The sequence below is a fragment of the Labrus mixtus genome, chromosome 8 (assembly GCF_963584025.1).
Source record: "Labrus mixtus chromosome 8, fLabMix1.1, whole genome shotgun sequence".
Lineage (NCBI taxonomy): Eukaryota > Metazoa > Chordata > Actinopteri > Labriformes > Labridae > Labrus > Labrus mixtus.
In genome coordinates, this window is record NC_083619.1 from 14,214,214 (window position 1) to 14,238,437 (window position 24,224).

The 24,224-nt window shown below is 40.8% G+C and overlaps 1 protein-coding gene across 5 annotated transcripts in view; it reads right to left on the bottom strand.

The window, feature by feature from the left end:
- Positions 1 to 20: 20 nt before the first annotated feature.
- Positions 21 to 24,224, bottom strand: part of camsap2b (calmodulin regulated spectrin-associated protein family, member 2b) — a 34,684-nt gene continuing 10,480 nt past the window's right edge. Inside the window, exons 3-23 of one of the 5 annotated variants that reach the window (XM_061044536.1) lie at positions 20,393 to 20,572; positions 19,251 to 19,337; positions 15,723 to 15,755; positions 14,473 to 14,614; positions 13,253 to 13,392; positions 11,699 to 11,789; positions 11,467 to 11,571; positions 10,789 to 10,858; positions 10,406 to 10,684; positions 8,883 to 9,612; positions 8,638 to 8,784; positions 8,309 to 8,540; positions 7,470 to 7,653; positions 6,565 to 7,300; positions 5,342 to 5,478; positions 5,006 to 5,220; positions 4,813 to 4,912; positions 3,720 to 3,785; positions 2,957 to 3,072; positions 2,721 to 2,839; positions 21 to 1,910 (exon numbers count right to left, since the gene is read on the bottom strand). In XM_061044536.1, coding sequence (XP_060900519.1) covers positions 1,611 to 1,910; positions 2,721 to 2,839; positions 2,957 to 3,072; positions 3,720 to 3,785; positions 4,813 to 4,912; positions 5,006 to 5,220; positions 5,342 to 5,478; positions 6,565 to 7,300; positions 7,470 to 7,653; positions 8,309 to 8,540; positions 8,638 to 8,784; positions 8,883 to 9,612; positions 10,406 to 10,684; positions 10,789 to 10,858; positions 11,467 to 11,571; positions 11,699 to 11,789; positions 13,253 to 13,392; positions 14,473 to 14,614; positions 15,723 to 15,755; positions 19,251 to 19,337; positions 20,393 to 20,572 — 4,209 coding nt within the window. In that variant the 3' untranslated portion in view covers positions 21 to 1,610. Of the gene's footprint in view, positions 1,911 to 2,720; positions 2,840 to 2,956; positions 3,073 to 3,719; positions 3,786 to 4,812; positions 4,913 to 5,005; positions 5,221 to 5,341; positions 5,479 to 6,564; positions 7,301 to 7,469; positions 7,654 to 8,308; positions 8,541 to 8,637; positions 8,785 to 8,882; positions 9,613 to 10,405; positions 10,685 to 10,788; positions 10,859 to 11,466; positions 11,572 to 11,698; positions 11,790 to 13,252; positions 13,393 to 14,472; positions 14,615 to 15,481; positions 15,628 to 15,722; positions 15,756 to 19,250; positions 19,338 to 20,392; positions 20,573 to 24,224 lie in introns of those variants that run through there. The other 4 variants (XM_061044537.1, XM_061044538.1, XM_061044540.1 and 1 more) reach the window with 4 other exon arrangements.

Here is a 24,224-nt window from a genome sequence, read left to right on the forward strand (position 1 = left end):
ATCAAATGAGACACACTGAATACTGTTTATAGCTGGCATTTTAATAAAGCTCAAAGGAATAGAAAAAAAACATGAACAGTTGAGCCCGTGTAGTTAATTGAAAATTAAAAAATGAATTCAGAGTTGGGAAAAATACTATGCTCTTTTCATTATACTTAATGGATTTCATACAATACTACAATAAAGCTTCAGTAAGACTTCATATACCTTGCATCATCGGTTACAATTTGCTTTCAACACACTTCCTTCCACAGCCGTACGGCTTCATTAATACACACGTTCAACAGGTAAATGTCATTACAAAAAATACTTCTATATGCCAAAATATATCTGTACAGTGTCAAAAACATACTGAAGGAAAACATGATGAAAAATGTAACAGAACTGTAAAAACAAAGTAGCAATTGGGACCATCATGAAGTGGAAACAACAGTGGACAAGGTCCTGAAGTGCTATCATTTGTGAGTTCATTTATTTACAATTGTGGACGACTTTGAGGGTAAATCGAAATCTACTATTTAAGACAAAATCCTCATTAAAGTGGCATTTTGAGTGAGTTTCAACTGAAACATCCTCAATGGTGATTTTTAAATTGCACAGAGTGATGACAAAGTGTCGGTGTTTAATCTATCTATACTACTGATGATAGTCTTCTCAGTGACACTGAGGAGTGCTCACACTCTTTGCATTTTTAGCACAATAAAAGGCCCCAAAGGACAAACACACTGATACACACACACACGATAACTTGTCAAAGCTACTCGAAACGCTACTACAAGCTGACTTCTTCATTTTCAATGGATCTGCCACCATATACAAACTTATTAAACTTATAATCCTGTAGTATTTTCTGTTTCTCTGAGTAAAATCTACTATGACTTTTAAAATATATCCAAAGCATTATCAAAATGAAATAAATTAAGAGTCTGTTGCAGCTGCTTTCCACAACTGTTCGATGGCATTTCATATACTCCACAAAATCAGCCCCTCTTTTGGAAAGTAACTGCAATCACAAACTGAGGTTTTGTCCTCAGTCTCATTGGCACTTCACTTTACACACACACATACACAAATCTGTTTTTTCACTCACATATAAAAAAACAGTAAAACATGCCTCAAGAGAAGCTCAATAAAACTCGTCCAAAATGCTGCCTCCACCTGATCACAGATCAGACACACACCCTGGGCTTCAGGGATGTTATCTGATCTGAGACCTGTAGTTACACACAACCTTACATGAAGTACAACAGACTTGTTCAAGAGATGCTAATGAAATGACACCAACACTCACGGCACATCCATATGACACAAAACAAGCATAAGGCCACACATGAACAACTTAAAGAAACCAAAGCGCCTCTGTCAAAGGCGTGACATTCACTGCTTCAGTGGTTCAACTATGTAAGGCATCGGCCCGCCTATTGTTTTCTTCTTTTTTTGGCACATGAGAACATTGAAACACATGCTGACAAGCACACAGGTGTGCCCAAAATTGAAGTAGTCCAGAGTGTAACAGTCACCTCTGTGTGTAACAGTGTCTGTGAGGCCTGCTTGTGTTCCACATTCCAGTTGTGATTTCTTACAGTGGGACTAAATTCTTCAGTCCAAATCTACTTTGGGTGCAGTTTCTTTGGGGTACCCTGCTTCTTTGTTTGCCACAGATGACTGGCGATGGTGATGGCGTCCACGCTGGCGGACATAGTTTTGGCAGGGATCAGGCTGAACTGCTTCCTGTCCGAGTTGTATTTGTACAAGCCCTCGATCATCTTGGTGGTGATGCTCCTTGGCCCGATGCCAGCAAGTTTGACGATCTCCTCTGTTTCAGGGCAGTACGTGTACACGGACCTGAACTGGCAGCCAGAGTCACGGAACAACACCAGGAAGCTATTGGCTTCAGATTTCTCCATTTCCTGCAAAAATATCACAGAAAACTTATTGAGAGATGATCTGGTACCATTTTTCTTTCACATCAAGATTTCAACACCTAAATCTGAGTTTTTCCCCATGCTTAGAACCGCCTCTAATACTTGTGCGATAAGAAAAATGAACATATAATTAATATTATTCAAGATTTCTTTTTAGACTTTTGCCTTTATTTGGTCAGGACATCAGGAGAGAGAGTGGGGAATGACGTGCGGGAAAGAAGCCACAGGTCGGACTTAAACTCTGCCTGCCCACTTGGAGGACCATTTCCTCTGTACATTGGGCGTGACCCAAACGCTAGGCCATCTGTGCCCCTTATTCAAGAATTTTATAAGCTTAACCACCAACCAGTATGAATAAGAAATGTTTGCTACCATTGTTGCATGGTTTGGCTCAGTACACTAAAAGAATCCTAAACTAAAAACATCTTGAGCTAACATTAGAGTGTCAGTAAATTTAGTTGAAACTGCTTTATTTCGTATCTTTATCAGTTGTAATTATATAAACTTTGAATAAGCCATTTTGCTAGCTCTGCTAATCGTTAACTCTATGCTAGCAGCTAATTGTTTACAACTGTAAAACAGTAGTTGTTTGTATCATTGCTATGTAGACTACTGTTTTGGACATGAAGAAATAAATTGGGAGGCAAGCTAATAACAGTACTGGATAGAAGCTTTGACTGGTGTGCTGGCCACGACCTTACACCACATTTCAGGAGGCTCTTTGAGTACTTATGAGCTATTATGGGTGCAGAATAATATTAAATTGAGAGAGACACACAAAATTCTGAAACATACATCCAGTATCTTGTTCTTTTGCCCTTCATTGACCTTGCCAGCCAGGCAGCAGTGGGACAGGGCATTCTGGATGATGTGTTTGTTGGATTTGGCGCTCGGCTCCTTGTAAAGTTTGGGTCCTGCAGGAAAGAAAGGACAGGGATGAGATTGCAAAAAGGAAAGTGTCATGTAAAATTGAATGTTCTGTACAGTAACTTGTGTATTTTGGTAAACTCATACGCATGTATGTATCATACCTGTGTACTCAGCGTTAGAGGGAGTGGAGGAGGTGGTGGAATCATTTTCCCAATCCTTCTCTCCGTTATGACTACCAGTCGAAGGGCACGAGGAGAAACCTTCTGCAGAGTCAGGTCTGGAGACGAACACACAACGAATGACACAAGCAGACACAACCAAAACCAACGACAAACATGTTGATACACAGAAGCAGGAGTGAATAGCAAAAGCCAACAAGGACAGAGTGCACAAACAGACATGCAGACACACAGATACAAAACACACACAGAGAGATGGAGTAGAACGGGGTCAGACGCTGTGACACAATTCACCAAACCCTGCCTGTTGTCTCACATTACATCACAGTCGGACTGAGCTGTGAAGCGAGGGGCAGAAAGGCATGTTCAACCAAGCAAAGCAAAGACTCAGAGCGGCCATTATGAGAGATGGCATCAAGAACTTGTGGAAGTAATAGTAAACACAGTGGTGAAGCGCAGAGCAGCAGACAGAGAGAAGAGAGCAAACAAGCCGGAGAGCAGTACTGCAAGAGACAGAGAGAGGATACAGAGCAGGAGAGCTGAGGCGGAAACATCTCAACTGTGCAGGATCCTGTTCCTCAACGCAGAAGCAAAAACTGCAGCCATGGGTTATGTTGAATCATTTCACAGTTGAAACATCTGTCAACTGGCTACAATGGAACAAAGCCTTATGTCCGATAGTTTCATGGAGCTATTTGAGATGGAGCCACATCTACTACACCTCATCACTCGGAGCATTACTGACCTTCCCTTTCTTTCTTTAGGAGAGCTTAGAAAGAACGGGATATTTGCAAAAGCAATTTTATTGCCTCTGAGGGACGCATGCAGGATAAAGAGAAAGAGAGAGAGGAGAGTCAAGATGCAGAGTTAAGGCCTCTACAGATGATATCTGGGCTTGACACAAAAACTGGGATTAGAATGGGGAGGCTTTAAATGTTTGTTGTCACATTGGTGTTACTAAATAATGAATGGACAGCTGCAACTAACCAGCTGCAGAATATGCAAATGTCAAAATGAAACAATTGGAAACATTCTGGAAAACTTGTTTTAGTGAAGAAGATTCTCAAACATTAATAACTAATGTGACATTGTGAAAGTTATAATCTGATATCTCTGAAGAAAAGATGCTGTAAAGAGTGGAGTTTGTTAGCTCACTTTGACAAGTAACTTGAGAACGGGGAAGTGGAAAGATGCAGGATAAAAACAGAACTGAGTTTGGATCACTTTACCAGTCAATATATTTTTCCACAACTACAGAACATTAAAGTTTGCAAAGCAGCAAAGTTTCCTCACAAGCTTTCATTGATTTCAATTTTGCTGCCAGATAACGGTATTGTTTAGCTTTTTACAAAAACATTTAACATGTGAAACAAATTGCAAACTGTGTATACACCTTAACCTCAACTTAATTCACAGTTAAAAGTAGGACAAGACCGATATGGGATTTTTGGGGCCAATACCAATATTAATATTAGGGAGAAAAGTAACTGTGCATGTACGTACATCACTGCTTCACACTCTGGAGAGTGAGAATAATGTTGAAAATGATAATGTTGTAATCCATATAGCACACTCTGCTGGTGAAAGAGAACTGCTAGTGTAATACAATGAAACTCAAATAAAATGCTATTTGAATGGTGAATAAATCAAGTAATATCGGCGTGTATCTGCGATAAAACTAGCCAATACAGATAGTTATTTGATATGCTAATATCGGCCGATATTATTGGCTTCTCCATGGTTTTCTACAACACGTTAGGCTAGTAGGGTGCAGGTTGAGATAGCTATTTCTTGAGCTTGTTTTATCTGAGATTCATTATTCTTTAGCAGCTTCTCACCTGTTGTTCTTCTTGTTATTTGGCTGGTCTCTGTCGTTGTCTGCCAGGTTTAGAGAGGCCAAAGAAACACTTGATACAGAGAATCCTCGAGGACGCACTCCTGCAAAACAACAACATTCAGGATCAGTGGCTATCATAGAGTGTTTGTGTGTGTGTTTAGTTTGTTTGTCTGCAGGATTTGTGTTCAGCTCACCTGTTGTTCTCACAGGTGGAGTGGATGACTCCATGACGTCTCTGTGGATGGATTTGGGCCGCGGCTTCTTCTTCAGACTTCCAGATCGAGGTTTTATGACGTCGTTCATGTCCACCATCAGCTTGAGCTGCTTCTTTCTCAAAAACTCATTCCTGATATATTCCCTCCTGTCCTTCTCCTCATCCTTCTTCTTCTGCTGCTCCTCAGCTTTCAACCTGCAGGAGAAGATAGAGATTGTTTTTGTATGAATGCAAAGTTCTAAACACACACATGTATGTTTTGATGCCATAAACCTGTGTACAGTGCATTAACTGGCCCATAAAGTATCAGACAGACCGTGCAGCTCCCTTCTTCTGCTCCTGGTCCAGCTCGTGCTGTTGCTTCTTTTCCTGTGTCTCCTTCTCCCTCCTCAGTCTCTTCTCCAGCAGAGCGGCTTTCTTTGCTGCCATGTCGTCTTCCCCTTTCCCATCATCCTGGTGTTTGATGGGAACACAGCACAAGTCTGATTATTTGTAGAAATATGTTCACTGAATCTTTTATTAGGACCTATTTATTTATTTATTAGGACCTGGTAGATACACTGTTCTAGTTCTGCCCACTCTAGATCTACTGGTAATTAACTGCATCTTTATCGTCAAGTAATTATGACATAAAGCACCTTAATATGTAATATATTATCATAATCTAAGGATTCCTTCCTTTTTTATGTGTTTTTACTGACATTGCTCTATGACCAGAGCGCATATGGTCTATGATGCATCTTTAACTCATCTCTGTCTTTGATCATAGCTTCACATGTTGATCCAGACTGACACAGTATGAGATTCTTTGTGTCGCGTCTAACTTCACTTAGCACCATGTGGCTTATTAGACTGCATTATAAATGGGATGCTAATTAACTGTTCATACCAATTGGCATTTTAGATTTGTTGCTGTGGTTACTAAAGCACAGGGAGGGAGAAACTGTGGAATTTAAAATCCATTAAAAAAGCCCCTTTTCACGGTACGCATTTTGACCTGCTACAGCTGCAGATAATTACGTTACTAATTGCTGCATTTCAGGCATGTGGACACTGTATGCATTAAAAAAGGTTTTTAAGAAACTTCCACAGTTGGAAATAATGCAGAAACAACAGTGTTTTGATGCTAGCAAGGATAGCAGGATTCATGCTAGCAGGTTAGCTAACATGGACAGGCTTTTAATAGAACACAGAGAAAACAAGCCAAAATAAGTCAAATTTATAACTCGGGAAAGCTTATGTTGGTCTTGAAATCATTACCAGGGGAACATTGCATGTCTTTTTTGTATTAAAATAAATGTAGACATAGCTTCAAGCAAAATGTTAGCATGGTGGTAAATTAGCTTATTTGTTTGCTTTCTAGCCATTGTCTGCACAAAAACACAAAAAGGCCACCACACGCAGTGCAGATGGCAACAGAAAGCAGCACAACTTCTCTTTTTAGTTCTAAGAACAAATAAGGATTTTCCAAAACAAACCTTTATTTTTTATTTGATAAGAAATATTGTTCTCTTCATTTTTTTTGTAACTTCAGCTCACCTTGAAGAAGAATCCACAGCACATCTTCTGGTCCTCTCCATAGGTGTCTCCTCCTGCCTCTCCCTCTCCTGTCATCTCCTGACCCTGAGTTGGACCTACTGGTGCTTTCAGTTCAGACAGAGGCACCTCCACCAGGTCTCTTCTGTCCTGGGGGTCTCCCTTGATCTGGCTGCTTGTGGGTGCTTGGAGGTCAGACACCGGTTGACGCAACACCTCCGATGACCTCGTTGGCTTGACTTCACCCTGCGACTGAGCCTGCTCTGTCTGTTTTCCTTCCTCCTGCCTCACTTCTTCTTTCCCTTTGGCTGCTTCTTTATCAGACGGCTGAGGAGTGCCAGCACTCGTCATTGCCTCTGTCTCGTCTTGGTCCTCAGCGTTTTCCTTGTCGACCTTGCTGTCTTGGTTGTTGCTCTCCCCTGATGAGTCATCGTTGCCCATGTAGGCAAAAGAGCAGATCTGAGATTGGCTGGAGTTGAATCGTCTCAGTCTGGGCAGGCTGTCCACAGAGGTGGGAGTGTTGAGCATTCGGCTGAAAGGTGTGACCTTAAGATCATTAGGTCTTGGAGTCCGAGGTGTCCTTGCATGGAAGGAAGCTGGCCGGCGCTTAATGCCAGCAGGGGAACGATTGGGAGCGTGTGGAGAGCCAGAGGAGGAAAGGATGGGAGATAAAGACCCAACAGAGCCTCGTCCTGATCCACGGCCTGTTACACTGCTGCTACGCAACTCACGGAGTTGCCTGTGTGTGTGTGTGTGTGTGTGTGTGTGTGTGTGGGGGGGGGGGGGGGGGGGGGGGGGGGGGGGGGGGGGCAGGGCAGGGCAGGACACAAGGCCATAAGAGTGTTAGCAGGATGAGTGTAAAATTATAACTCCAGGTAAATGATCAATACCTCACATTTAGAGATTACCTGTGTGGAGAGGGGGCCGGAGGGGGGATGACCCAGGCGTGTTGCTGTGGCTCTCTCATGGCCATGATCTTCTCCTGCTGCTGAGCCAGACGCTGCATCTCAGTCTGCAGGAAGCTCAGCGATGTGTTCAGCCTCTCGATGGAGCGTGTGTAATCTGCAAGGTCGATTTCTCCGGGAGTCACACCTGTGACACCACAGAATACACACAGGAGATTCAGTTAGTAACCAGGTTGAGGAGAAAGTTTGATAAGATTGTCAGCACAGAGAAACCTCCTCATTGTTGTCAGATGTGCTCATCTGTCATGTGAAGTACTTTTTCACTCCAGGTTCTGAAATGTGAAATTTGGGCAATTCATGGCTTCTTTTTCACTATTTTATAGATAACATTGAATTATTTATAAAATGTACATGATAAAAAAACATAACTTTGGTTTATAATAGATATAAATAATGTTTAAATGCTTCGAGCCTAACAAAGTTAGAGAAACAAACTCGGCTCAATGTTCCTCTGTAATTCAGTTCATTTACGCTGGTTTGAAAGCTTGCAGTCTAACCAGGATTGTGGAGTCTTTGCATTTTGGCAGTCCCTTATTTATTCTGTAGATAACTTGATTTTTATAAATATTTATTTGTCTTAGAACTGAATTCCCAGCCTTGTTTTGAAAGTTACTATATAAATAAGGTTTGTTTCACTAAAATAATAAATAAAAAGCAAGTGTAAAGTAATGATGGCAACTACGCTTAATCGCCACCATAATTCATTCAAAAATGCATCTTTTTTTAAACCAAATGCACAGAATAAAAAAGGTATGGATGCTCTCTGGATTGTGGATACTCACCTCCACCATCCTCACAGGGGGATTTAGGAGCGGCTCCATCTGGTTTGCATCTCTCTGCCCGCTCTATGCTGCCCTGGCTGCTTTCCTTTGAGGACATTTGTGGCTCTGGAGAAGGTGTTTCTCCTCCACCTGAACTGGGGCTGAGCGGGGCAGTGACTCCTTTTCTCCTCACTACATTCAGAAAAGCTGTTCTGCCCATCTTCTGACGATGGCGGGTAAAAGCTGCTTCCACCTGGGAAAATGTAAAAATAGCATTATTTATACATTTACATTAGTATTCAAAGCCACATGACTTGCTATCTCTCTCTCTCTCTCTCTCTAAAACGTACTTTCTTCTTCTGGGCCTCAATGGCTCTCCGTTTCTCTTCAAGCTTCATCCTCAGTTGAATCATCTCTGTGGCTATCAGGTGTGAGGGGTCTCTATGGGAGGGCTTGACTGTAGAGGGAGATGTGATAGGTAGAGGAGGTGTAGAGATCTAGAAAAAGGTGCAAAGATCATTGTCATTACTTATATGCCAAATTGCATTTCTGTCTCTGCACCAAAATCAGAGTCAAAACTAAAAGAGGCACAAACCTGAGGTGAAATGTTTCTTGGCTGCTGTGTATATGGCACATTGACATCTGAACTCTCCGGCGTGGTTCCTCCACTGCTCCTCCCCTCCAGCTTCCTGAATTTTTGCTCTGCAAAGCTCGTCATCCGGATCATCCCGCCTCCAGAGCCTCCAGAGGACGAGACAGGGCTGGCTGTGTGAGACCTGGGGAGTGTGGGTGCTGAACTGGGACAAGGGCTGCTCCTGTCACCTCCATCTCCCCTCCTCTCACTCTCGGGATCTGCATCGCGGGGTTCTTCCCTCCCACCGTCCCTGCTCTTCTCTCTCACCTGATGGTCCACCAGAGGGCATGACCGAGTCATAGCCTCACAGTCCGGGTCCATGTCTGAATAGTCTCTGAGCGAGGAGGAGTCCTCATCCAAGCTCTGGATGTCCTCCGTCCTCACGTGGATTCCCGTGTCCACTTCATCCGTGGACACAGAGTTGGGGTCGTGTTCATTCAGTCGAGCCTTGGCTAAACCCGGGTCATCTTCTTGACCTTGAGCCCCTTGAGGGTCTGAAGGTTCTGCACCGTGGAGAAAGAATCCATTGTCTCCATCCCCAACACCCAGGCTGGCATGGGGCCTTTCTGTGTCATGTATTATCTTCAAAGCCTCCTCGATGCTCGGAGGAGTTGATGGGCTGATGTGGCTGCTGTGGTTGCCATGGTGATTACTGGAGCTGTGGTTGCTGTCTGGGAGTCCATTAGAGTACCTAGGGACAAGTTTTGGTAAATCAACTGATGGTAGTTAAAAGATCATGCCAGCGTATAAGAAAACTTTAAGAAAAATGTCCTTCTGAACCAGTTTCAGATAACAAACAAAATGATTATTTGATTTTTATCTATGTAATGTTTTGTATATTTATAACTGCAAGAAAAGCTTTGCAAAGCTTAATTCATTAAGTAGTGGATGAATTAGGCAGAGCAAAGCATGGCACAAATGATGTCTCAGATGGATCTCATGGGGCTTAATAAAAAATATAGATAAGAAGAAAAAACTAAATTAACCTTTTTGGGGGGTTTCAAAGCAAAGCGGATTTATTTAAAATTTCATATGTATAACTACATTTGAAAGCTGTTTAATTGTTGGAGCAGCACAACAATTTGATTAAGCAAATAGTGGTAGCCAAAGAATTAGATTACAATCTAATTTTTACCCTTTAAAAAGTCAAAAGTCCTTTAATTGCCAGAGAGACAATACAAACTATTCTGAAATCATTTTTTTTTAAAAACACACCAAATAAATAGATAATTAAAGGCCAAAAGAATACATAGCTTTTCCTAAATTATATATGTTTCAATGTTTTTTTTTGTGTGTTTTGTTGTTCTTTAGCTAGTTACACTGATTAGTGATTAAGATATATATCTTTAAAACATACATAAAATTATAAAAAACTAAGTTTTCTTTTTCCTCAGTTAAAGATCATTCCTAAATCCTATAATACTATGTATTCACACCTACAACATGGCGATTTAGAGCATGCACAACTCCACTGTTTGCTGTACCTGTTTTGGTTCTTGAGTGAAAATGTGTTGTTCCGCCCTAGAGGCTTATGGGAGATGAAGTCCTCATCCTCCTCTGGTATGTGTTTGCTCTGGCCGTTTACACTGACAGGCATGAGGGAGAGGTGGCGCTTCATGCCCCCTCGAGGTGTAAAGTGAACTTTGAACCCGAGACCGTCACTGCTGGCAGAGCGGGTCATACCATGGGAGGGAACCTCACAGGCTGGCATCATGGGGTCTCCGTCCAGAGGGATCTCAAAGGAGATTCCCCGAGCGGAGGAGCTAGGAAGAAAGAAATGAAATGTTACTATGATAAGGAAACAGACCACTAAACATATGGGAGTTTCAAATGCTATATACTCTTGTAATAAAGTTTAGGTACTAACCGCTTCTCTTTGGGCCATGTCCCGACACAGCCATCCACGTAGGACATGGAAGTAGATCTTTTCATTATACCTGCAACAGAAGATTCATATACTGTATTTACCAGAATAACTGTGACTGTACCATTCCAAGCTTTTCAAAGGTAGTTTAAAGATCTGTCATGTTCTCTTCACACTTCACCTTGTTTTTTCAGGTCATATATTTGTACTATATATACTGTATAATAAATAACAGGTCAATTTCTACAAATAAAGCTCAGTTGTAAAAGGGGGCCTCAGAGATACTGCATTGGTGTAAATTAGCCACTAGAGGGCCTTGGCTTTCAAAACAAAACACATCTGCACACTATTCCATAACTCTGGATTCAGGCCTCAAGTTACAGTGTATAGTGATATTTACATATTATTATATTTTTTTCTAAATCACAGAGGACACGTGCTGTAAAAGCTGTGTTCAAAGGAATACTCTCACACTGACTCGTTGGATTAACAAGTAAATTACAAGATGAAGTCTTAACAAGCAGTACGAACCTAACTAGTGCTTTAAATAACCCATGTGGTTTAAAAAGTTTTATGTGTTTCTTACCCACACATTTGATTACATACTGTATATGTATATCTATATATTTCCAAGCAGTCATGAGTATCCCAGGAAAATGGATTAGAGATCAGATTATTTACCCTCTGCAGGAATGTTGTCTGGTCTGTCAGCATTGTCTGCATAGCTCTGTTTGACTGGACTGGACACTGGAGCCATATTTCTGCAGGATGATACCAGCTCACATGCTGCAGAAAGAAACATGCATTTATCAAATTCAACATTCAGCTATCAGAGTTCCAAAAGTAGCATGAACAATACAATAACATTATTATTTTTAACAGCGTGTTGATATTACTGTAAAGCCATTCTTACCATTTGGATCAAAGACTTTGGGCTGCACAAATGAGGGTTTCACCACTTCAAACCACCAGAAAAGCTCAGCCATAAATACCAGGTAGTTACTCTGCAAAAGCACACAAACACGCATACATACATTAACACACGCACATGCGAACACAGACACACACACATTTGTGATTAATGTTTCAGTCATTTGCAGTCTTTGCAGAGACAGATCGGTCTCTCTGTGTCACTGCAAAGATGACACAATGGCAATATTGATAGATCAGTGAGTTCACGGCCCGCCAACTGTTGCTAGGGAACAGCCTCAGGTTTGTGTGTAGTTTAATGTCAGTATGTTCTTCATTGTCTGAGTGGTTTAATGGCAAACCCACACACCTCACAACAACAGCCAAAATCACCATCTGAGGTTTAGTGTCAATGTGACACATTATGCACAGATGGATGCACAAAGCAAAGAAGAACATTTAAGGCTATTATAAACAAGGTCATGATACAAACAGAAAGTCTCTGGAAAACTTAACAGACCATTTCATTTGTTGGAAACACTTTGGTAAACACACAGACAATGGGGATAAAAAGATTAAAAATGTTATTATATTCCTGCAAACTTTAAGTTAAAGATGGAACAGGATTGGATTTCTGAACAACATCTATTTATCTGTATTATAAGTGTAAAGAACATACACAGATATACACACACTGGTTAAGATTCAGAGGGCACTGAGTCTGTGATGAATGAGCAGTGTGCCAGTCTCTTTAACTTCCCTTCAGTAACCTTTTCTTCACGTCAAATAATTACTCTTTAAAACAATGTAGTGAATCATAAAGGAAACGCAGAGCAAAGAGTGCATTTAAAGCAGTGCCGTGCTGTTTTGTCTTAAAGAATGGAAAGTCCCGGTCAGCCTGGACCGTGACTTGAATCTTGAATGTTTCTACCCACGCGCTCTGCATACTATTTACCCAAACAGACTGCTGTTGTGATGTCTGGTTGGCACAGAGATGCTCATAAAGTTCCACACTTAGTTTTCCTTTAATCCATTATAACAACTGGTGTAAAATAGAAGAGCTCTCAGCCTGAGGGCCAAGTGAATCAGCTGCTGTGTTATCTAAGAGTTCACTGATATTTTGTTTGATAAAAACAAAATAAAAACAAAGGGGATGCGATAAGGAGGGGGGGGGGGGGGGGGGGGGGGAAGGGAGGCAGGCAGAGATGGGTCAGGACTGTGACTCTTCTCGGAGTAGAATTGGTCTCTGTCTGAGAGGGCTAAAAAAAATGGGTTGGGGGGGTGGCCTGCACTGCTTGTACTAAAAAGGCACCAACACACACACATAGTAAAACCGCTGTAAGAGAGGCAAGCCTGCATATATCCAGTAGGAATCTTTTCCTTGCATGACTCATTTTTGCCTTTTTGTAATATCCCGCTCTAACTCTACTTTCTACCCAAAACCGATTTTCCCCCTTTTTTTTCCTAGAACTGAATCCTCTTTACAAAAATAGCAACATTTCATATCCTTCATGTACACTTAAAAACATTAAAGACGTCCATATAAAAATGTTCAAACCTTTATGGATGCATGTGCGTAGAGCATGTCCTCCAGGCTGAAGTGGCAGCAGTGGTTGAGGTTGTTCCTACAGAACTCCTGCACCAGCTGGAGGTTGTACAGACTGTCAGCCAAAGACATAGTCTCCTTGAGGCAGATATCTGCTCAGCCAGGGGAGGGGTCAGGCACACAAACACACACAAGGGAGGGGGAGATTATAAAAGCCAGGCAGGAAGACGAGGAAAAGATAAGGCAAAGCGAGTGTTTAAAAAAGACAGGATCAGAAGAAAATGGCCCTACTTTAAATGAGCAGATCTGTACCATATGCCTTAGCAGATTTGAATAACTAATCCCTCAAACCTTTCATGACTCAAGTTTTTAAACTGTTTTTAACTTCTAGTCAGACATTTGAACATGATGTCATTCAGTATATTACTGTACTCTAATGAATCAAGCAGCCAGTACATAAACCTAAATGAGGTTTAACTCACTGCCACATCTGGTCCACATGTGTAAGGGCTGCCTGTGAACTTTATTTAATCCCTTGAGAATCCCACACTAGGGTTGTTTATCTTTGAAATAGCAGCCAGATACTCCTCCAACGGCTCTCTGTCACTTAGCCCTCATGACCAATCACAGCCTGACCTAGGGCATTTTTAGAAACGAGGGCGCAGTCGAGCTGAGAGGAAACAAGCCTTTACTCTCACTTTGTCTCCTACTCATTCTCCATGTCTGGTCTGACTTCTCTTTGACTCATTGTGATCTTTCTTTGGTCAGTATAAGCAACATCCTCCATAAATGTCTTTAAATGTAACCACAGAGGATCAAAACAGGCTCCTGTAACTCTTGATGTTCTTTTCAGATTAGGATTAGAGTTTTAAACATTTCCTTCCAAATGCTGCTACACTGTAATCAAGAGTGAGCTGTCTTATTTGTGTGGACATATATATATATATATATATATATATATATATATATATATATGTTCTTTTGTATGGGGAAAAAAACCCTCAGATAATAAATCTGCTTTTTGTTGCCCTATTCAAACGTATGGTTTTAGTGCAGAAAGGAGGTCTTTGTCTGTCCCAGTGAAGACTGCAAATCATTGTGGTTTCCTCATTGTATGCCATTTATTTCCTATTTCTAATGGAATGACTGAACTGACTGTTTTTATGGTTTACTTTTCTGGAACATTACAGTGAAAGAGGGCGTGTCTACTGAGATTTAGGGTAAGGTCCCACCTTCCAGTCTGACGGCCTGTGGGCAGTAGAAGTGCAGCAGGGTGGTCAGGGCAGAGCCGTCCGTATTGTCCTTCAGCAGGTTCTCCACCAGGGGGAGTGACGGAGTGTTCCTCTGCTGAGCGTGCTCCTTCCTGTAGCGAGCCTGAAACCATGGCAACGACACAAAGATATCACCTATATGTGTCATCAGGGGGGATGTGTAGAGTTGGCTCTCGAACTGTAAGTGCAGACACACCTTTATCTGCATGCACACGTAATCACACACTCACTTATAAGTGTTAATTAAAGGTATTCCAGGCATATGGTGGGCTTCAAGCTGTATTCATATAATACAGATTAAATGTATCATGCAAATAATCAGATAGCTTCAAGACAGAAATAGTCATCTTACTTATAAATGCATCACAAGAAGGCAATCATAACACTATAGCGCACTCTTTGATTGCTTATGTGAATTGGTTAGTACTCTAAGTGGTGAGGTGTTAGTAGTGGGACTCTCATTTTCTATTGTAAGAGCAGAAACTGCTACATGTTCTTGAAACTCGATTGAACAGTTAATAATCTTGGTAAAGCATCCTTCCTGCCTGCAGGCGTTCTTTGAGTCTCACTGGAGCTGTAAAACTCACAGAAACACCACCAAATGTGTCTTCAGGATGTAAGTACTCCCAGTTACACCATAATCACACAAGAGTGGTGTCTCCTGTGCATTTTACAAGAGACATGATGAAAGCTTGAATCACAGCAGCTGTCATTGTCTGATGGCCTCTCAGTCTGTGCATCATCTTCTGAGGAAAGAGTTTTGCTAAAAATGCTACCATAGAAAGAAAAAGCAAAACTAAAACAGGCATAACCAATCAAACAAGACATTTGAAAGGGTAACCAACACCAGGGCAGTGGTATTGAATTACGATATTTTTAAGTTGACATTCTTAAAAATAATGAACTAATTAACTTTTAACATGTGATGATCATGCTGTAATCTGAATGCACTTCAAGGTATAGTTTTTACCCTGAAAGTTATGCAAGTTTCAAATTGTTATTTTATCAGTCGCTGACTTCCTTGGAATGTGGAGACGAGGGTAGGGGGTGGTGTAGGGTGGAAGGTGTCTGACCAACGCATGATTGGGCTCAGGGCCACATGCAATGAAAAGAGAATTGGAGGGAAGGATGATTAGGGGTTTATTCTTGCAGGTTTGGGATTGGGTAAATAGGATATATTTTGTTAAATTCTTCAGAATGGATGGACTTACAGGTACTAGTCTCCAGTACCATTTGCTAGGAGACTTGATGTAGGATGATGATTGGACAACAACAGGAGAGAGAGGGAGAAGTGTTAGGCCAAAAGTAAGGAAATACGTTTTGCTATAACAGTACTACATTCAGAAAACATTGGAACAAACCCTCTCTCTCAACAGTAGAAAGGACTGGACAGAATATGTGCTTAACCTCTGTGAAGACACCATCCTCTAAATAAGTCTTTTACATTCATCCAACCAGGAGTATGTAAAGATGAAGAATATCTAACTATAAGTGCCTATAATTCATCATATAATGGCTTTTTCTGTCTCAACTTCATAATGCACACATAATGCACTTTCCTCTTAATTACTGTAAGCCCATAAGCTCACCTGTTTATTTAGCCAACGGTCATGCAACTGTACAAATACCTTTGACTTTTGGCATAAACACAGAGACCATGTGTGTAGTATGGTATTGTTACAATTTGCCTCAAGTGTCACAAACGTTGCATTATATTCTAATCTACAAAAAAACATTAGAGGCTACGCTTTCATCACTGTGAGGCTGCAATTTAAAGGAGCACTGTGTAGATTTGGTAGTGAAATTTTTATGTTGGAGAAGTGAAACAATTCTATGCTATATTTTCTGAACTGAATACACAAACTTCACTCAAAGTAAAAAATGGGTCCCTGGAACACCGTTTGGAGCTAAAAATCTACCAGGAGAGTTATGGTTTCACTGTTGCGGACCCCCTCCATAACTTCTCGCTTAGCATCTCACTAATCCAAGGAAGTCCATGCATAACTTTTTAATATAGGATTCAATCTTGTCAGAGAGTCACTGTCCAGAAGGCTCCACAGACAGAAAGAAAATCTAATTTTGTGCAAAAAATAATTAAATCTATTCTATACAGTTTGGAAACCCTTTTAAATATCGGCACCATAAAGTACTTACTTCAGTGAACAAAAAAAAAGGGCCCTACATTAAAACTTGACTTCCTTAGAGGAACTGGTGGAAGCTACAAATGTAAACTTGTGGTACTTATACAATGAACCAACTCGTCCGCTTATGCAGGTATCTAAGCACAAACATTCACGTAGTATCCACACAAAAAAATGATCTCAGTCATAAGACCAGAGATGGAGATTTTTCACACCATCCCAGAACAGAAGAGACTTTCTGAGAAGTGTCTTGTGCTCTTCCTTTAGTGTGTGTTCATGCCGGCATACATGTGTGTGTGTGAAATTATCTGCTCAGAGATTGTCCTGTTCAGTGAACAGACTTCTGTTCAGTCTGATTATGAAGAGAGGGGGCTCTGTGATGGAGCGTGGAGTAAGAAAGCAGCTGACTGACAATAAGCGAACAGCGTATTCCTCTTCCCTCGCTGTAACTTGTTACCTTTGATAAAGACTGAGTGTGTCTATGAGAGTCAGTCTGTGATAGGTTGTATTCACCATGTACTGTACATTATCAGCCCTCAGAGCACATAGTACAGCAGACATCACTTCCACTATATCGACACAAAAATAGACGATAGAAGAGAGGAAATTCAGCAAGAAACTCTGACAGCAGATAAAAATGCCTTTAAACTGAATTAGCGACACATGACATCCTGAAACTTGTCGAAGAGAGGAAAATTGTGTTTACAGCCTGAAATATCTCAACAGCTATTGTTGTACAGACGCTTTTGGTCCACAGATGATTAATTCTACTGACTTTGTGATCTAATGGCCTTTTTGTAGCGCAACCTTGAAATTGTTTTTAAAGGTTTTAAATGAAATGTCTCTGAATTGCAGTTAAACAGAGTACACAAATTCATTAACTCCTGATGGTTATGTTAAGATCCTTTGGTTAACCCAGGACTTTTCATCTAGTGCTACCATCAGGTAAGAAAAAAGTTTGTAGAACACTTTGGTTCATGACCAAATACCTGAATTTAATTCATTAATTTGAACTGTAAGTTGTGTGAGACAATATTAGCGTGCTAAGATGCTACATTAAGGTTAATATGGTAAAGAATATGCTATAGGCACACATCAGTATAGAAGCATTAGTTACAGTGAGCATGTTGTCCTGTTAGCATTAGCATTTGTCCATAAGCAGCCTCACAAAGCAGCTAGCATAGCTGCAGACAATACCAAGATTAGCACTGCAGATAGCTAAAAGCTATTTTTGAAACTAAACATGGCAGTAATGGCAGTCTGCTATTTACACATTCAATTGAATCAAAGTGTCAATCAGTGTTTACCTCTGAGTTGATATTGAATTGTAGGAAGTATATCTATTGATCTAGCTTTAATTAATTTTTATTGCTGCCTGTGTATACACACTCAAAGGGTTATAATCTGGTTTTGACCTTTAACCCCTTGTCACTGTTTCTGTGGTGAGGGTCCTGACCCGATAGGTTCCTGTGATGTGGTTTTATGGTTAAGCGAGTGAAAGAGGACGGTAGCTGCACGCTGTGTGTGTTTGTCCCTGTGGATGGACTCATTGTGTCACACGGCCCTTACATAACCAGCAGGCCTGCAGGACGACAACACTGTCTCTGTCTGTCACCGACTGTCTTCTGCTACAGCTGACAAAGTTCCTGAGTATCTCCCTCCATGTTTTCCACCCATGTGTTATTTCTCCCATTACACTCTCTATTCCTCTCTCTCTCTCTCTCTCTCTCTCATTCCCTCTCTGTGTGTCATCCTCTCTCCTTTTTCCTCCACCCCTAACATTTTTTTTCCCTTTCTCCTCTAAAAGCAGCGTTGTGATTCTTGCCAACATTTCTCTGCAGCTGGCCTGAGACTGAGCTCATCTGTTTCTCTGGTTTACTGAGCAGTGTGCACTGTTCTGTAGGCTAATGTGTTCACTGTTTATATCATGTGTTTCTGCATGTGCCTTGTGTGGGCGCAGACATGTGCTGATGCTTAAGGGTAAAGTAGTCGTAAACTAATTAAAAACTACTATTAAGAGATATATTTAGACACTCCTCTCCTCGCTGTCTCTCTCTCTCTCTCTCTCTCTCTCTCGATCTCTCTCTCTCTCTCTCTTTCTCTCTCTCAAACTCATGGTTTACTTTCTAACCCCTTCTTTGGTTACTCCTGTTTTTTATGCAAAGCTAAGCTAACCTTCTCCAGGTTGTAGCTCAGTTCTTCACATATAAAATAAACTCTTGAATGGGAAATGAATAGGTACAAAAGACTTGTAGATAAAGAGGGCGTTACCAGTCGGCCTACATATTGTAACTATTTTTTAGCAAACAACAGATGAGCACACTGACTGGACACTCATGCTAACAGTATCTTAAACCAAAAAAGTGTAATTTATACATTTAAGTGTGTGTGTGTAAATTTAACAAAATAAATATTACCTTAAATGTTCATTCATGGGCTGAGGATGTGCAGGTAGGAAGAATTTAGAACCAGGCACGCTATGGCTAGCTACAGTATTTCCTCCTTGTTACCAGATTTTATGTGAAGTTAGCTTGGCAGTGAAAGAAACACAAATATGTTGAACTATTTCTTCAAACCCTGTGTTGCGTGTGTTCTTACTTTATGTGTTGTTGAATTTGAATCCTGGTAAGAAGCCTCTCTCAGCTTTTGCTCCTCCACAAGGATGTCCTTCAGGTGTTCATTCACCTGGAAAGAGAGACAGACAGGAAGAGAGACAGACAGGGAGAAATGTCAAGGTCAAATTTCAGATAAGCATTATTGTGCACACTGAGACTGAATGGTGAGTCTGTGTTAGAGAGCGGGGAAACTTGAACATGAGAACAAGAGGGCTGCACACATCAGAGAAAACTTTTCAGCAACTCCACTTCTCATTAGCCACCGGTGCTCAATATTACTGAACCTTGTACACAGAGCTCAGCTGACGCAAACAAAATAAAGAACAATTCCAAAGATGACTAATTATAGTATTGATATAGTATTTTTCCCCTGAAAAAGCCCCCTCTCCTTACGGTTACTACTTTTTTTTTTTTACTTCAAAAGGTCGATACAAACAGTGATGTAACATTTTGGCCTGAGGACGCACAAGGTTGCATCGGCTAATCGCAACCATGTCGAGCTGCATCACAGAGCTACATAGAGAGCTCTCATCTCATCTGTTTTATATTGTCTGTAATGAGACCTGCATGTGTATCTTCCCGCTTTTGGGCTGGAAAAGGCAGCCGCTAGAACATGAGCCTTTTTCAAAAAGGAATGACAGCAATCTAGTTGTAGGTCAGCATAATATTATAAAATAAATGTGTCAACACCCCCTCAAAAGCTTAGTTTAAATGACATAAGTGACATAATATTCTGTAAGATCATGGTTATACTTAAGATGCTAACAAAGACTTAACTCCTGCCCTTTTGAAGCTTTCAGCACTTTAGAGATCTGACCTTAGCCTCCATTATCCCGCTTTAACAAACCAGAGGAGGCTAGGTTGAGTTGGTTATCTCTGGGCAATCTCTTTGACATGATTAAATGAAGTTCTTCATCTACTTTGTCTTAGAAACTTGTATAATATCAAACCAGAAGTGGGAGAATTGAGCGTGACAAACTTTCCTTTTGTGTCTTCTATTTTTGGAGTAAAACAAAGAACTGTGTGTCTACTGCTGAGAAAGACTCAGGGATCTGTACAGTAGTTAACCTCTGATATGAGAAAGCACATGAGTTCACAAGAATGTGTTCCAGTGTGTTTGTGTACCTTGTTGATCCAGGTTGTGATTGCGTCCTCTGTGTCATAAGGCAGCTCCTGAACGTTTCCTTCGCTGTGTGAGGGATCAGCGGAGGAGTACCTGTTGATGCAGGACATCACCCGCTCCACGCTCACCATCTCCACAGTGTACGCCATCATCAGGGTGTCTATGAGCGCCAGGTGGGAACTCTGCAAAGACAAACAGCAGTATTGACAGGGTTGTATTTCAAGCTCTGGAAAACTTGACTTCTCAAAAATTAAACTGACAATTAAAAACATTGTTATGTTGGGGCGCTGGTGGCGCAGTGGTTAGTGCGCGCGCCCCATGTATGGAGGCTGTGGCCTCAGGTGGGCGGCCCGGGTTCACATCCCACCCGTGGCCCCTTTCCCGCATGTCATTCCCCACTCTCTCTCCCATATTTCCGACTCTATCCACTATACCTATCTCTCCATTAAAGGCATAAAAAGCCCAAAAATAAATCTTAAAAAGAAAAAAAAACATCGTTATGCTTCAAATGTCTTCAGACTAAGCTTGAAAGATATGAAAAAAATATGTAATGTGCTATATTACTGGTCTATATTGCAATAACGATATGGATTGCGATAAAGAAACAAAATGATTTGCTATAACTTACAGTTTCTATGTCAGTCTGCTGCTGTTCTCCATGTATTACAGAACAGCTGAGTGTGCAACAGTTCCCATCTAAAAAGAAATCCTAAAAAGTGTTGTTTTTTTCCACTAAATTGTCACTAATTAATCTGAGAGTAGCTGATAGCTTCAGTTTCATCTGACAGCATCAAAATGGTGTGACCGCATGGCCATTATACACATTATTGCCATTATTTTTTACAAAGAATTCAGACTTTTGCAATGTGTTTATAGCGAATGCCTCTCGATTCTAACAATAAAATCAATATGAATTGCTCAGCGCTACTTGAGACTCAGTCAAAAATTTCCACACAAAAAAACAACATGTTTTTTTCATTCTGCAAAAGCACAGAGATGATCATAAAATGTGTTCTCCTGAAAGTGAAAAGATTTGCTAGTATTAACCCTTTGGATCCCACTCTAAAATGAATCTGAGACAACCATTGACAAGACTGCAAACACGATTAAAGAAGTGTTACATCTATTTTTACAGTAAAACGTTTTCCAACAATCAGTCACATAACCACCATGTTTGTAAGCATCATATAAAACCTGAACATTTTCTAGCCAATGTTTTGGGATCCACTCAACAAAGGAAAGGATTTCCCTGGAGGTTTCCCATCTGTAAATAACTTGCTATTGACTGAGGAGTAGACAATATGCAACACAGCTCTTTCAAATCACAATATCACAAAATATATGTTGTAGTAGTTTACCATTATAAATCTAATGATACAAGTTATGATCCCTATCAGCCACATCTGTAGAAGATACACAGCCTACAGTCCACTTTTCACGCCTTTCCTTTTTTTCCTCACTAATGGAGAACTGACTTTTTATTTCTGAGCCACTTCATTTTCTTTCTCTTTGTGTATTTGTGTGTTCACCATGTACAGTCTATGGTGTTCACTCAGATTTAACAAAGCCAAAGTGCAATTGGTTGCTATGTTAGCAATGATCCCTCATTGTTAGCTCAATGTGTAGTAATTAACCATCCTAAACTATTCTACCCACAGAAAACACTTCATGCTTCAAACCTTCTGTCTTGTGATTTAAAGGGACAGAAAACATTGTGTGTCTCATGATCTGAAACCACTACAAACTCTCTGACATCTCTACATGTAGAACTTTTTTGTATGTTGCACACTCTTCCTACTCTTCAGTCACTGACTTTTATGTGAGTGTTTTTAGCAGCCATCAACACTGACACAAAGCTCGACATTCTGCTGGCCTTTCTAATCCCATTCCAGGCAGGTCAGACCAACAAGACCTCCCTTTCCTTTTCCTGTCACACCACAGGTCTGCTCAAAAACACTTACATGTGTTGGTTGTGTATGTGTGCTTGTTGCTTACCTAAGCATCTGTCTGTGTTTCCAAGTTAACTGAACAAACACCTAAGTCAGGGGCTCCATGATACCCGTCCCAGTGGAGCCGAGACTGTCAGGCACAGGCCTCTATTTAGAACCACAGAGTTAGTGTAAAGAAACGTCTGCTCCAGTGCGACGACTCTGCTGCTACTGGTGACCAACGGAAGCCCTCACACTTGTACAGATGCGTGTTTGTACAGAGGAAATATGACCCATTAGAAACAAATACAATAACCAGTGTTACTTTATGTCAGGCTATATCCTTAATTCATCTGATATCTATTTCTATCAGGAATCTGTTGAAATGCAAGAAAAAAAAGAAAATGCAATAAATACTTTTTGGCTGGAATCTGACTTTGTTGAACAAATGCTTAAAAGAATGTGTTACATTTTACACATAAATACAGCAGAAATCAAGTATATCCTCTGTAAATATCGCTCTGATTCATGACTGTCTACAATGAGGAAGAAGCGGAAGCCCTATTGCTGTCGAGCCATGTTTACATCATGTTTACATCATGTTTACATCATGTTTACATCATGTTTACATGAACGGGACGGCCTTGTGTATAAAGCTAGAGAAAAGAACAATAACAGAGCCTACTCACTGCTTATTTGGATGTCGCTTAAGTATGTTTCGATCATGGTCATTCCGTGTCAATTTATGTGCAATATGAAGCTATGAGTTAACCAAAGTGTGCTAACATTAGCCCGCTAACACAGCAATGCAGACGACACGCAATTGCAGCTCGCGCAAAGGACGGTTTTGTCCTCCGCTTGCGCTTAATGGTGCTTAATATTGGTGCGTTCTAATTCATAACTCCTTTGTGCGAAGGTGAAGGGAGAGAGGGCTGGAGGTTTGCTGCTGGAGGAGAGCAGGAGGCTTCAGGATAGCGGAGGGAGACACTCATTCTTACCAGACCTGTCTAAAGATGTAAGGTAATAATAATAATAATAATAATAATAATAATAATACATTTAATTTGTAACGCACTTTACATTTTTGCAAAAAAAATCTCAAAGTGCTACAGGAAGAAAAAAATAGAAATAAAAACAAATTTAATCAACTAAGCAACTAACGAAACTAAAAGCACAAGCAGAAGGCTTTGTTAAAAAGGTGGGTTTTTAGGGCCCTTTTAAAAGCATCAGCAGACTGTGGGGCCCTCAGCTGCTCGGAGGAGAGCGTTCCACAGACTGTGGAGCAGAGGAGCAGAAGGCCCGGTCACCCATGGTGTGGAGTTTAGTCCTGGGGGAGTTCTTTGAGATAGTGGGGGGCATTTCCATGGGTGCACTGGTAGGTGAGAAGGGTGACTTTATGTTATGTATGTTATTCTCCATCTATGGTGTATTCATTGAGTTAACAGGATTATTTGGATTGGCTCTAAACAAAAGACAGGTGTACTACAAAGCCTGATATTCAACTTTTGTTTGTGTCTGCAGTTCCTGCATATTCAGGATATTGAGAACATTTTTGACATTGTGTGCATTCTCCACCAGAGGTACGGTATGTAATCTGTCTGACAGCTGGATGGACTGACAACAGAGAGAGAGAGAGAGAGAGAGAGAGAGAGAGACAGAGAGAGACAGAGAGAGAGACAGACAGACAGACAGACTGTTTATAGAGAGACATGTCAAGCAGCTAAGACTGGAGCTTGAGATCCAGACAACATGAATTTAGTAAAAACTTACTGAGCGTTTTCTGTGATTGAAGATTTTTTAAACCTAATTTGCATCACGTATTTCTTTCATTAGCTCCTTTACGTAACTGAACATGTGCGTTCCAAAAAATTGACCAGAATTTCTTACATCAAGTGATCGAATAGGA